Below are 13,567 nucleotides of genomic sequence, written 5' to 3' on the forward strand. Positions count from 1 at the left end.
ATATATATATATATAGCAGGCTGACGTCACGACCCGCTGGCTCCTTCATTCCCATCTCGCCCGTCTCCCATCTCTTCCTCCCTCTCCCTCCGATCTCCTCCGCGGCCGCCACCGCCGCCGCATCCCATCCGAGAGGAGCCCGAACCCCTGGCCCGCCGACGCGCCCATTGCCTCCGATCGCCATGTCCGCCGCTCAGCTTCTCCGTCACTCCCGCAAGGTGTGTGTCTCCCCCTTCCTCTCCTCCCTCTTTCTCTCTGCATCTCTCTGTCTCTGACCGCACGCGCTTCCCTGAATTTTGGGAATCCGTTCCTATTCGCCTCCCGATCTGTTCGATCCGCCGCCTCTGTGGGTAGTCATGCGCCGTGTCTTGTAATTGCTGGTGTTGGTGGATTGGGCAAGGGAGCAGGGAATAATCTGCGGATTTTCTTCGCCGATTACTTGTAAATACACTAGCCATGTAATCAGGTTGCTTATCTCTCGTGGATGTGGGAATGCATGCTGCAATATGCTAACAGTTCGGTGCTGCGTGTTTGTATAATTCCATTCAGAGCATCGAATTGGATGGGTAGGTGGTCGAATAGTCCCTCTCAGGCTTCTCTGTGATAATTGGAGATTCCATTTTTTTTATTTCCAGACGCAAATTCGGTTGGAGAATCATTTTGGATTCTAAAAGTGGAGGTGTTGAACTGTCATGACATTGACTGCACTCGCTGCAATAAAACATATACACTCTGAACGTGCCCTCTTATTGCTAACCTATGATCTATAAAGCTTCGTACTAGGACTGTACTTTTTAGACCCCAACGCTCTTGTTCTTTTTTTGTTACGGATTTATGGTCCTGCCTTTGCTCCAGCTAGGTTGCTTTAGATCTCGTTCATATTAACTACTCATTGAGTTATAATCCACTATTATACCTAACGCTTCTGTCCCTGTTTGCTTCTACAGCTGCGGAGTTTGCAAAATGCTGTAGATTGCGAGCGTTCTAGTCTTGTTCGGTATTTCTCTAGCAGTTCTGGTTCCTTTATCGTCAAGGAAAATGGTATGTGGTATCATTCTATCTTTCCTTTGTTCCCCCATTTCAATCACACAGTTCTCAAGAGGTTGATAGCATCTACAATGTATCCACCAAACTAGATGTGAGAACGCAGATGATGCTCATTCAGGCTGCATACTATCTGATAACTATTTACTACGCAATGCCCCATTGCTTTGTTTATCAGTACACCTATGCTTATTGAGTTTGATCCTTTAATTTCCTGTCATGTCAATTTCTGATTCATCTTCACCTGATTAATTTGGCATTTGGGATATAAACTATTTTGGGCTTGTTTGAGTTTTTAGGGAATGTGTACTGTGAAAAGTTAGCCTTTCTTAGATGCCCTATATTGTTTCCATTCACTGTGTAGTGCCTTTGATTTCATCAGGTGTTGGAAAGAGAACTGGAGGCACCAGATTATCTAAGCATAGCCAGCCTGCAAAAGAGCTTGAGACATTCTCAGTGGGAGTAAACAGAAGCTACACTTGGACAAGAGCATCCAATAGCCGTATCCCAAGTGCTGTTAGCGGTCTCAATGGTTCATTTTCATGGTATGTGTTTTTTATTCTATTATCACTGATATATCTGTGATCGCATCAATGTAAACCATGTTAAAATAGAAATTGAGAACTTTAAGTATTGACGATGGGATCTGATCTTTTTTTTTTACTGCTATTTGATATGATCTAGGTGGCTCAGATAAACCCTGAAAATATCTTTAGATCTTTTGAAGTTCCAGTGAATTATTCTGTTATATTTCATCCCGATCCACAATTTAGAAAACACACAAATGGTAATCTGCTCTGCTTTGTAACTAAGGTGCGAGTAGTTCAAGAAAAATATTATTAATAATGTATTAAATCTTATCTGATAAATGGGATTTCAAGTTCACATTGCTTATTATTAAGAATAATTCCTTCCAGAAAAAGCCTTGACCTTAATGTTTTTCTATAAGATCTTGGTAATACTGAAGCTGTTTTGACATTTACTTTTTGGATGTTCATTGGCAGTGGACAGGTGGCTTCAGCACGACCATTCTCAAGTGGTGCAGGTACTGCCCGCTTGTTTGTGCATTTTTATGCTTTTAATTTGGAGACCATCATGTGATGACATTGCTAAGTAGATCAGTCCCATCTTTTAAAAATATTTATTAAAATTCAGAGTTCTTTGCAATTGCTTATGCAGAATAGCATCTTCAGGCAATCTGTGTTATTCTTTCATTACAAATTTGCTCCTCTATGCATCCTGTCTTCACATCTTTTTTTGTCCATGCATGTGCACGTGAAGCTGTATTCCGTTACTACAATTACGATATGGCATATAGTCAGATTTCCGGCCATGTTTTCTGTTTGAATTTTCTGGACAGCTTTCTGTCCTGTGAACACAGATTTTGGTTCGCTTGCTTTCTGTTCGCAAATTTTAGTATCTTCTGATATCGGGTTGGGCATCTCCACCATTTCTTTTAATTTCCCTATCTTGAACATATAATTCCATTAGCAAAAACAAGGTCCTAACTCCTATGTTATACGTATTAACACATTCTGCTACTTCCAGACTTGCCACCACATCAAGAAATCGGGATGCCGTCACTTTCGCCCACAATGACTGAGGTACATCTGTTGCCCAAAAATCATTACTATAAACTGAATAATAGCTGAACTGAAATCAGGATTGTTGCTTGTTTTTATTCCTTAACTCATTGTAGGGAAACATTGCCAAGTGGCTTAAGAAGGAAGGAGACAAGGTCTCCCCTGGTGAGGTTCTCTGTGAGGTGGAAACTGTAAGTTTTCAATCTGTTAAAGTTATACAGCACATTTTGTTTAGTATTTTCTTTTACTTAAGATGCAGTAGAACCAAATGACCTTTGAGTGGATTCCTGGTGACCAGGATAAAGCAACTGTGGAAATGGAGTGCATGGAAGAGGGCTATCTCGCTAAGATTATTCATGGAGATGGTGCCAAGGAGATTAAAGTTGGCGAGGTGCATATTTATTGATTAAAGAATAAATATTTCTTTGACCCTTACCGCTGCAGATATTTATATTGCACGCATAATCATATATTTTTCTGACATAGAATGGGTTTAATAATTTGACCAATGCTGTACCCGTAGATCATTGCTGTAACTGTGGAAGAAGAGGGTGACATTGAGAAGTTCAAGGATTATAAGCCGTCATCTTCTGCTGAACCTGTAGCTCCTACTGAATCAAAGGCTCAACCTGAACCTTCACCACCAAAGGTGGAGGAGAAAGAGGCTAGCAAGACTCCTGAGCCCAAGGCCCCAAAGACTGATGAAGCTTCTCAATCTGGAGATCGCATATTTGCCAGCCCTCTTGCCCGGAAACTGGCTGAAGATAACAATGTATGCTCTTGTTACTTCAGCTGTATTGATAGTTCTGATGAGTGTAGGGGTTTGTGAAATCAAGATTATGTTCCCTGAAACAGGTCCAGCTGTCAAGTGTGAAAGGTACTGGTCCTGATGGGCGTATTTTGAAGGCAGACATTGAAGATTACTTGGGTGAGTTATTAGTCTCCTGCTGCAACCATTAGATCTCTCATAATCTTTGAAGTTCGTACTGTCAAATTAAATTTGGATGGCTTTCCCATGCAAATACCTGTCACAATTGTTGTATAATGCTGTGTTTTAGTTGGGTAGGATTTTTCTAGAGGTCCGCAGGATGTATTTCCCTTGCCAGCTTTACCCCATTGATCATTGTATAATGTCATGTTCTAATCAGCTCATATTCTTTAGATTTATATAAGAGCCTTTAAGGATTAATACTAGACATCTTGAGCTGCACAAACCTGAGGCTCTGTATTGGCATTGTGGTAGCCTTACTTGCTGGAAACATTTTCACTAGTTTAGTTTTTGTTTAACTTATTTTTATACCATGTTGCAAATCAGGTAATTTTTTCTTTCCAATTAACTGGAACGTGATAGTTATTAGAAAGAAAATTCTATGTGAGAACAAAAACAGAGAGGTTGACCATTGGATGAAAAATTTCACTAAGCTTTAATCTGATTTACCAAAAACGGTAATATGTATTTCATGACTGTGTTTCCACAGAAGCCTGAAGAATAAACTCAAGACAACAACTGCCAATTGGCCCTAAGTGGTGCCATCACATGCTTTTGTTTCTCTGCAAGATTATGTTAGATCTGTGGAGGACAGTTCATTTCTCTCTGATGTTTCCCTGGGTCCTCGCTATACTTCTAGTTGCTGCATAATCATATGCACTTTAGGTTATATAATGTTACTGGCTTGCTACAACATGATTGGCACATCTTATTTCACTTTTATTATAATAATTTGCATGATTTGGCATTTTGGCTTCTTTAGCTGAACCAGACTGTAGTCCAACCTTCTGACTTCCCCCGTGTTTGCATTAATGATGCTTCTGTAGCTAAGGGAGGACAGAGGGAGGCTTTTGCTGCTCCAGGGTTAGGTTATGTCGACATTCCAAATGCACAGATAAGAAAGGTAAATTTTGATAGCCCAGAATCTAGGCATGATTTTCATATTAGATGCTAGGAGCCTGAGAATGTGTTGTCGTATTTATTTTCTTCAGGTTACCGCAAACCGCCTGCTAGCATCGAAACAGACCATTCCACATTACTACTTGACAGTTGACGCACGTGTTGACAAACTTGTCAAGTATGTTTCTAACCTAATTGTAACTTAAAACACTATTTTCATAGGTGGAACAGCACTGATGAGTTCTTTATTTCATTCCGATCCAGATTGCGAGGTGAACTGAATCCGCTGCAGGATGCCTCTGGTGGAAAGAAAATATCTATCAATGATCTTGTAATCAAGGTAATTTTTAGTTGCACCTTTTAGGCTTCATTTGCTTTTGTTCACCTAGGTTTTATGAGGATTGGGTCTGTGCACTTTTTTTATATAGTTTATATCCTCTCTGCTGTGCAGTATTTAATCTGTCTTTATTTGATATGCAGGCTGCAGCTTTGGCTCTTCGAAAGGTCCCTCAGTGTAACAGCTCATGGATGAACGATTTTATTCGCCAGTAAGTTGTGATGGTTCATTGTTACTGGGAAATTATTTGATTAGATCAAAGCCTAAAACAGTTAAAAAATGACACTTATTTTTGATACAGATACCACAATGTGAACATCAATGTTGCCGTACAGACAGAGCATGGATTGTTTGTTCCAGTAATTAGGGTAACTTATTCTAAATTTGTCCAATTCGCATTTTCTGTTTCTGTTTCTAACTTGTACTTTTTTAGGGAGAAAATTCTTACTTACAGTTATACTTGTGCTGCAGGATGCAGACAAGAAGGGGCTTGGTACAATTGCTGAGGAGGTGAAGCAGTTGGCTGAAAAGGCAAGGGATAACAGCTTAAAACCAGCAGATTACGAGGTATGGAATACATAGTAGATGCTAAATTGCTAGGAATGAAAACAAATTTCTATGACATTTTTTGCTTTATTTTCAGGGTGGCACCTTCACGGTATCAAACTTGGGAGGTCCCTTTGGAATTAAACAATTCTGTGCCATCATAAATCCTCCTCAGTCTGCAATTTTGGCCATCGGCTCTGGTAATTAGTTCTTGAACATTTCCGCTTATATGCTGTTCTATTGGTCATGTGTACAAGTAACAGCACAGTATTATGCATCTATAGCACTTTTCTGTTGTTCTGAAAACCATATTTTCTTCTGTGTGAATCTGAGTTAACACTTGGGCTAATAAATCAGCTCTGTAGACAGGATTTATAACATAGAAGTTTAGGTGGCATGTGTTTTGTTTCTGCACTGAATCTGTAGCTTTGAATGATAGATAGCTTCACGTTCTGCTAGTAGTGCCTGATGTTCTCTCATTGATAATCGCCTTTTATTTTGTTGAGCAGCTGAGAAGAGGGTGATACCCGGTTCCGCTGATGGTCAGTACGAGTTCGGTTCATTCATGTCAGCTACGTTGAGCTGTGACCACAGGGTTATTGATGGTAAGTTTTTGATCTGTCTTTGATGTATCCATGCACTGTGTGGTTGGGAAACTAACCTTTTGTTGTTCATGTAAACTCTGTTTCAGGTGCGGTTGGTGCGGAATTTCTGAAAGCATTCAAGGGCTACATCGAGAACCCAACCTCAATGCTGCTGTGAAGTTTAGGATGATGACCAGCAAGACAATTATTGTGAAGCTGTCAGAATAACTCGGCCACCCGGGAGGTGGTGCCTCCATTTTGTATAATCTCGTGATGGTCTCAAGGAGGACCTGGAAACCAAGAGCACGCAACCAACACAGAATGACCTGATTTTCCGTTTCCCCTTTTTGATGCGGCCAGTGTTAGGCTGGAACAGTAGGATCAACTTACAAAGCCTCATTGAGCTCTTTTTTTTTTTCTTTGTTGGGTTTGCCCCCCTGGGCTGTTCTGGCATGAGAGTGTCGCGCCTCCCCGGAGAACACTTTTGAGTATAGCGTTTTGCATTTTCTGTGCACAGGGAGAATTTGGTCGGAATAAACGAGGTCAATAGTGAGGGAAGAATCTTCAACATTGGTACGCGTCTTAACTCTTAATAAGGTGGTGGTAAAGCTAGCTCAAGTGTTGCAAGGTTGATGGTTGTACGGCCAGAAATTAAGGTGGGAAGGCAAAACGTGTGGGCCGTGGGAAGTAGAAGGTGATGTGTTCCAAGTGGGACTGTTGGTTTTTGGCCTCCACTCCAAGAAACAATCGATGGTCAGAATGGATGATGGGGGTGGGTGGAGAAGGAAATGGGAAGAAAACTGGAGGCTGCTGTTGGATTTCCAACGGCAGAGACTGACTTGTGTTTCCAGATTAAACAAAAATCCTCCCTTGGCTTCCAGATACGATCAAGAACTACTCCATCCCATGCATCCTGATTAAAATTTGCAAAAATCCATCTCATCAAGCAGTAGCAAGGCTAGCACCCCTTTATTCGCGATCCACTAGTGCTACGATACCATACGGCGAACAAGAAAACCACCTGCGCCTTTGTTTCGGTGCGCGTTCATCCGCTAGCCGATTACTGCGAGTTATTCCTACTTTTTAATCCCCAACTTGCGCCGGGTATCCGTGCCCGGTCAGGTCAAGCCAGCTTTAAGAGATTTAACAAACAATCAACGCCAGCACCGAGCGAGTGGTATCCCTTCCTTTTCTTTTTATTTGACAATGAAGGTTCCCTTTCCTTTCCCTCCTTTATAAGGAGCAGTTCCCCAGCACCAAGCTAGTACTAGTAATTAACCACCCACCCTCCCTAATCACCACCATCCGCAACACGAAAGATGAAGAAGGCCTCGTCGCTCTCGGAGCTGGGCTTCGACGCCGGCGACGCGTCCTCGGGCTTCTTCCGCCCCGTCGCCGACGGCGGCGCCACGCCCACGGCGCACCGCCGCAGGCTCACCAAGGTCTCCGTCATCGGCGCCGGCAACGTGGGCATGGCCATCGCGCAGACCATCCTCACGCGCGACCTCGCCGACGAGATCGCGCTGGTGGACGCGCTCCCGGACAAGCTCCGCGGCGAGATGCTGGACCTGCAGCACGCGGCGGCGTTCCTGCCCCGCACGCGCCTCGTCTCCGACACGGATCTGGCCGTCACCAGGGGCTCCGACCTCGCCATCGTCACCGCCGGCGCGCGCCAGATCCCCGGGGAGTCGCGGCTCAACCTGCTGCAGCGGAACGTGGCGCTCTTCAGGAAGATCGTGCCGGCGCTGGCGGAGCACTCCCCGGAGGCGCTGCTGCTCATCGTCTCCAACCCCGTCGACGTGCTCACCTACGTGGCGTGGAAGCTGTCGGGGTTCCCGGCAAGCCGCGTCATCGGATCCGGCACCAACCTCGACTCGTCCAGGTTCAGGTTCCTCCTCGCCGAGCACCTCGACGTCAACGCGCAGGACGTGCAGGTCAGCTGGCTTCTCTTTCCCTGGGAGCTGAGTGGCGAGCGGCGGAATGACCTGACACGTGTGGGACCCGGGCCTTGGCAGTCGTGGCAGCATCAGCATGTGCGTCACTGACCAGTTCCTGAGCGAGCCTACTGACACTCGACTCGATAGACTAGTTTCGTGGATTTGGTTAGCTGGGATCCATTCCAGAGTTTAATTATTTTCATCCGTAGGCTGATGCTACTACCTTTGAACAAATTTTTTTTGAAAGATTACTTTTGAACAATAAACGGTACATACGATACATGTATATATATATATATATAATAAAGAAAGAATAAAATAAAATTGATGCTACACTACACACACTGGTGGCTCTTTTGCCCTGCGCGGGTCACATGGGCTGCTGCCACACATGGTTCCTCGTGCTGACCTAACCACAGGCATCGCATCGATGACCACGCCAGTGCTCCAAAGATAATTCAACTTCTTTTTTCATGGAGTAGTTTTGGTTACGGACCGATGATTTGCAGGCGTACATGGTGGGCGAGCACGGCGACAGCTCGGTAGCGGTGTGGTCGAGCGTGAGCGTGGCGGGGATGCCGGTGCTCAAGTCGCTGCAGGCGAGCCACCGCTGCTTCGACGAGGAGGCGCTGGAGAGCATCCGCCGCTCCGTCGTGGACAGCGCCTACGAGGTGATCAGCCTCAAGGGCTACACCTCCTGGGCCATCGGCTACTCGGTGGCCAGCCTCGCCGCTTCGCTCCTCCGGGACCAGCGCCGCATCCACCCGGTGTCCGTCCTGGCGAGGGGATTCCACGGCATTCCGGCCGAGAACGACGTCTTCCTCAGCCTGCCCGCCAGGCTCGGTCGCGGCGGCGTGCTCGGCGTCGCGGAGATGGAGCTCACCGAGGAGGAGGCCAGGAGGCTCCGCCGCTCCGCCAAGACGCTCTGGGAGAACTGCCAGCAGCTCGGCCTATAATGCATTCGTTCCCATCAATATGTTTTGATTGCGCTAATGTTGGCTGGTCTTCGATATAAAACTTTGCATGCTCTCTCATGCACCATTGTTAGAGTTTCTTGCTCTTGGATTGAATTGAATTATACAATGCCTGAAACCATCCATGTGTAATGTGTTATTCCCCCCCTCATGCTTATCCTTGCTTATTGTTTACTAACACAGTCCATGTGTGTTATTTTAGCAAGGCCTATATCATCTTTTTTCCCACACCTTGCTAAAATTAGGTGCTTTGCAAACTTTTCTTTTTTCTGAAATTTAGCTTTTCCACCTTTTGCACTGTTGTCACACCCGGTTTCAAGCACAATAACTATATATGTATATGCTAGGATCATATTTAGGATCAAGTTTCGTACGTAGTGATTTCATCGTACGTAGTGATTTCATCAGTGAATAAATAATTAGTAACCGTGTCATGAAAAGAAACATAAACGATTAAAAGACTATCACAGCTATACAGAATAACCTGGAAACGAAAATTTCAAACTTCACAGACAATCGGTCGGGGTTGTTTAGATATAGATACAGGGTACTCAGCAAGTGTTGGGAATTATATGACATGGAGGCCAAAATCAAGGAAAAACTGGATGGCTTACTGCAATAAACAATTTCAGTTGGTCAAATTTTATTATCATCTGATTATTAGTATACCCACATTAATAGAAACAGAACATGTATAAGAGAAGCATAATCATAACCATAAATATGGTCCACGATTTAATTCATCTTCAAATCCATTAATTATGTGAGGGTCCAAGCCGTTCTTAACCGTATATATTAGTTTTCACTCTGCAGAGGTTTTATATTTTACCCACAATTTGTGTCTCCCGATTTGCCTGAGGTACCTAGCCTCTTAAACACTTTTAAGATGAGTGGTAAGGGATTCACTATGAGACCTTTACCAAGATTTCCTAACTTGCAATGATCCGCTAAGATTTCAGACCGTAGTGGTCATAACCCTCCCTGGACGGTAACTTAACTAGGGACCATAAACAAAGCCTACTGGGCTATATCTATCAACATACTCCCCTCTTGCCCTTTCGATAAGATCATCACAAACTAGAGTTTCTAATTAATTAGCCAAGATCAGAGCCATATAGTATTGTGGTTATAAGTGGTTCTCCATTTTCAATTAAATAGATGATCTTAAATTAACAAAGTAGATGTCGGTGTTTTACCGCCACACCCACTGAGGGATACCTTCGAGATGATGAGTTTGTAAGTAGGGTGTCGCCAAGATCAGGAACTCGAAGGTGCAAGGAATATAAAGTTTAGACAGGTTAAGGCCACCGAGAACGTAATACCCTGTGTGTGATTTGCATTGCCTTAGGTGTTGATCGGGTTGATCTTGTTTGGAGGGGGTCACTGCCCGCCTTTATATAGTTTGGGGGGACAGGGTTACATGAAAATTCTAACCGACTACGAGCTCAGGAGTCCGACCCGAGTACTTTTCGGATAGTTTCCTTCTATTCCGACTAGTTTTACTACGGTGCGAGTAGTTAAAATTGGTGTAGGTTGTGGGCCATGTCTCACCTCTTATCCTATAATATGTACGCTATACGTGTAGTCCCGTGGTCCCGGTTCTGACATAAAGTAACCGAGAACATGAAGTAAAGCAAGTATATCAATGTTTCGGGGTTAACCAACCATATCCCAAGACTATAAGCAACTAGCATACCTACCCAACAAAAAGATAAAACCCAGAAAAATAAGAAATGATCATAAAAATTAGGCATATCCTTAATTAGAATCCATCAAATTTAAAATACATACATGCATAAACAAAGTTATATTTATTACAATTATATGGATAAAAGAATGATCAAGAAAATACTTGCCTTTCTTATAGAGAATAGCTGCTCAGAATCTTTAATTTTTGTTCTTGAAACTTTTAATCTTCAAAACTCTTGGATTGCCTCCTATATCATCTTTTTTTCCCACACCTGGCTAAAATTAGATGCTTTGCAAACTTTTTTTTTGCTGAAATTGAGCTTTTCCACCATGGACCGTGAAACGACATCTTTCAAGATGATTGTGAATTCCTTTTTGCGAGGAAAAAAAGTACATGATGTTAAATTCGTATCACCAAGGACTTTAAGGACCCTTTTTTACTCAAGAAGTTAGATCGGAATTCAACATGGTGATAGGTAGTTCAGTTTGAGCCCCGCAGGGATGCGTTGAAGGCAAGGATGTAGTACCTCGAGCTCAACAATGTTGTTGGGCAATTCTGCCGCGTGGTGGAGATAACCCTGCCTTTGCGCGTGTCCACACAAATCATGACCTGCACCTTCCTACTTATAGATGGTCAAATGGGCGGCCCAGCACGACACGTGGTGGAGTACGTCGGTCGTGCCATGTCGGCACAATGGGCATGCCGGACTGCCCTGCCCATGCCGGCCTGAGCCCGATGCCTGGCGGCGGCGCGCCGACGTAGGAAGCTCTCAACGGGGCAGCGGCGAAGACGAGGGACACGGGAAGGCCGCCAGCGAGGGACACGGGGAGGCCACCGGCGGTGCGCATGACATAGAAAGCTCGACGGGGCGGCGGTGACGAGGGTCACGGGGAGGTGGCTATAGATCTGCCGCCCGCTGCTGTCCTCGTGGCATCCGCCATCAGGATGCATGGCCAGGAGCCCGAAAGGAAGATAGGAGCCGGGCGCAAGAGAGAGAGGGCAGGAGGAAGAGAGACGCACATAAGAGACAGGGAGGCAGGGTGGCGGCTGGTTGGTGGGGTAGGAATTAGGATTTGAGTGAGGGAGTGCAGAGTATATATATATGAAGCATCTATGGTCTGTTGACGAACCGAATCTTGCCGGCCCATTAGTCATGTCGTGTCCGGGCTGGCACTACGTGCCGGAATTCCAGTCCATACACGATACAGCGAGCGTACCGGGCCGGCACAGACTATTCAGATCGAGCCGTGTCGGGGTAGGAGCGCGTTTTTTAGTGTCGTGTTTAGTGTGGTTCATCTGACACGGCCTATTTGCCATCTATATTCCTACTACTCTCGTAGCCCTGCACGAGATCCACACGGCTCCCAACGACAAGGTAGACGACGTCGTGCTCCTGCGTGCTCAGCATAGGGAACAATATATGGCGTGATCCGCGGCGCGGCCGTGGAGATGAACGTCTCGTCCGCCCAGAGGTCGTCCAGACGCAGCACCGTGTCTTTCGTCCAGCTAGGGGACGCCCCGTCCAGGTCGTCCAGGGTGTTGGTGACGAACGAGATTGTTGGGCTGCCCTCCAGGAAGCCATCCACGGTGAGGAACTTGACGGCGCCGTCGACGCAGGCAGGCCATGCGGGGATGGTGGAGAGCGAGGAAGATGCGGCCGCGTCCAGGTCCAGAAGCTAGCATCCCCCTCCCCCGTACCTTGGATGGCTTGAAGTTCAAGGCTTGTTGGAGGCGGCGGCTCTGACGATGATGATGGCGGCCCGCGGGTGGCGCCGCCGACCACGGCCGCTTCTCCTTGCTCCAGGTAACGGTGCGGTCGAGCAGGACGCAGCCAGGGGCCATCATGGTCGGCTAGGCCAGGCTTGTTAGTTGGACGATCTAACGAAGAAGATGGCCTGCCTGCTTGCATGGGCTGGGCCGGGCCTATTTGTTCGGGAAAACTTGATGAATATATATATATACACACACACACATGCATATATTCTATCCTAATGGATAGTGCTACTTGCTGCTTGTCGTTTTTCACCCATTTTGCAATATCTATCTTAATTTGTGGTTGCATTCCTTTGATTTCGCAAATTAAATATCCCTCTTCTTTTTTCCTTCTTCACGTTTTTTTTCACATGCAGGTAAACACCTATGAATCTATCGTATGCATTTGCTGGTAGCACAGAAAAGGCCTTTCATCCACCACTTTAGTTCCGGTTGGGGTTGGACCCAGGACTAATGAAAGCATTAGTCTCGGATCCAACGGTTAGGGTTAGCCCCGGGTCCAACGGTTAGGGATGTGGGGGACCTTGTGGGGAACCTTTAGTCTCTTTTGAAGCTACTAACCGGGACTAAAAGTTTCTGATGGTGACACCTACTGAAGGTTCTTCACAGATCAGTTTAAAAGGAAAATATCTCATCTAAAATCGTAAGGACTGTGCAGGTGGGGTGGTAAGGAAACTGCAGCTAAGATAGGAGGTCTTGAGTTCGATTTCTGCGGACCATTCGAGTTGGTTGTACGTTGCAGATCTTTAGTTCCAGATTGGCTGTCTCGGTTGGGAAACTAGTACTATATGGAATTTTCTAACCGGCACTGATGAGCATTTTAGTACTAGTGGTTAACCATAGGTCGGACAAAGCAAATTTAGCTTTTCATGGTACAAGAAGTTGGGTGCACGTTTTTGTGTGTGTGTGTGTGGGCTGTCGTGCAATGACTTTCAGGGACATATAAGTACTTCCAGCCAACTGCCAAGTATACGTAACGTTCTTAAGTACTTATCATGGAATCTGACCGATGGAATTGAACGGACCAATATATAGGAATAGAATGTTCTATATATGGAGGAGTCTAGGCCGGGTCCAATAATCTGGCCTAAAATGGAGGACCAGCAGCGTCTTCTTGCAAGGATCGGAGGAAAAGAATAGCCAGCCAGCTGCTAGCCCGTGCCTTTGACGGTGGCCTGCCAAAGAAAAAAAAGTCATTGTACGGAGATTAC

General features: G+C 45.3%; 2 protein-coding genes across 2 annotated transcripts; both read left to right on the plus strand.

Moving 5' to 3' along the window:
• Window positions 1-21: 21 nt before the first annotated feature.
• On the plus strand, window positions 22-6,552 carry LOC112886437 (dihydrolipoyllysine-residue acetyltransferase component 3 of pyruvate dehydrogenase complex, mitochondrial-like). Its single transcript, XM_025952342.1, has 18 exons — window positions 22-218; window positions 948-1,041; window positions 1,427-1,589; window positions 2,049-2,089; window positions 2,593-2,648; window positions 2,744-2,818; window positions 2,926-3,018; window positions 3,151-3,399; window positions 3,483-3,555; window positions 4,443-4,519; window positions 4,608-4,693; window positions 4,780-4,855; window positions 4,996-5,063; window positions 5,154-5,220; window positions 5,324-5,419; window positions 5,496-5,598; window positions 5,908-6,003; window positions 6,090-6,552. Exons 1-18 carry the CDS (start codon window positions 183-185, stop codon window positions 6,158-6,160), a joined length of 1,620 nt encoding a protein of 539 aa, XP_025808127.1. The 5' UTR covers window positions 22-182; the 3' UTR covers window positions 6,161-6,552.
• A 644-nt stretch (window positions 6,553-7,196) lies between these two features.
• Window positions 7,197-9,067, plus strand: LOC112886447 (L-lactate dehydrogenase-like). Its single transcript, XM_025952354.1, has 2 exons — window positions 7,197-7,916; window positions 8,429-9,067. Exons 1-2 carry the CDS (start codon window positions 7,302-7,304, stop codon window positions 8,873-8,875), a joined length of 1,062 nt encoding a protein of 353 aa, XP_025808139.1. The 5' UTR covers window positions 7,197-7,301; the 3' UTR covers window positions 8,876-9,067.
• The last annotated feature ends 4,500 nt before the right edge of the window (window positions 9,068-13,567 follow it).

Source organism: Panicum hallii, chromosome 1 (assembly GCF_002211085.1).
Source record: "Panicum hallii strain FIL2 chromosome 1, PHallii_v3.1, whole genome shotgun sequence".
Taxonomy (NCBI): domain Eukaryota; kingdom Viridiplantae; phylum Streptophyta; class Magnoliopsida; order Poales; family Poaceae; genus Panicum; species Panicum hallii.

What these genes read in the sequence shown, in the direction of transcription:
- LOC112886437 (XM_025952342.1), top strand. Translation starts at nt 183, where the DNA reads ATGTCCGCCGCTCAGCTTCTCCGTCACTCCCGCAAG. An exon ending in TTCTCCGTCACTCCCGCAAG is followed by an intron (nt 219 to 947) that starts GTGTGTGTCTCC and finishes TTGCTTCTACAG; the next exon opens with CTGCGGAGTTTGCAAAATGC. An exon ending in TGTTTGTTCCAGTAATTAGG is followed by an intron (nt 5,221 to 5,323) that starts GTAACTTATTCT and finishes CTTGTGCTGCAG; the next exon opens with GATGCAGACAAGAAGGGGCT.
- LOC112886447 (XM_025952354.1), top strand. Translation starts at nt 7,302, where the DNA reads ATGAAGAAGGCCTCGTCGCTCTCGGAGCTGGGCTTCGACGCCGGCGAC. An exon ending in TCAACGCGCAGGACGTGCAG is followed by an intron (nt 7,917 to 8,428) that starts GTCAGCTGGCTT and finishes GATGATTTGCAG; the next exon opens with GCGTACATGGTGGGCGAGCA.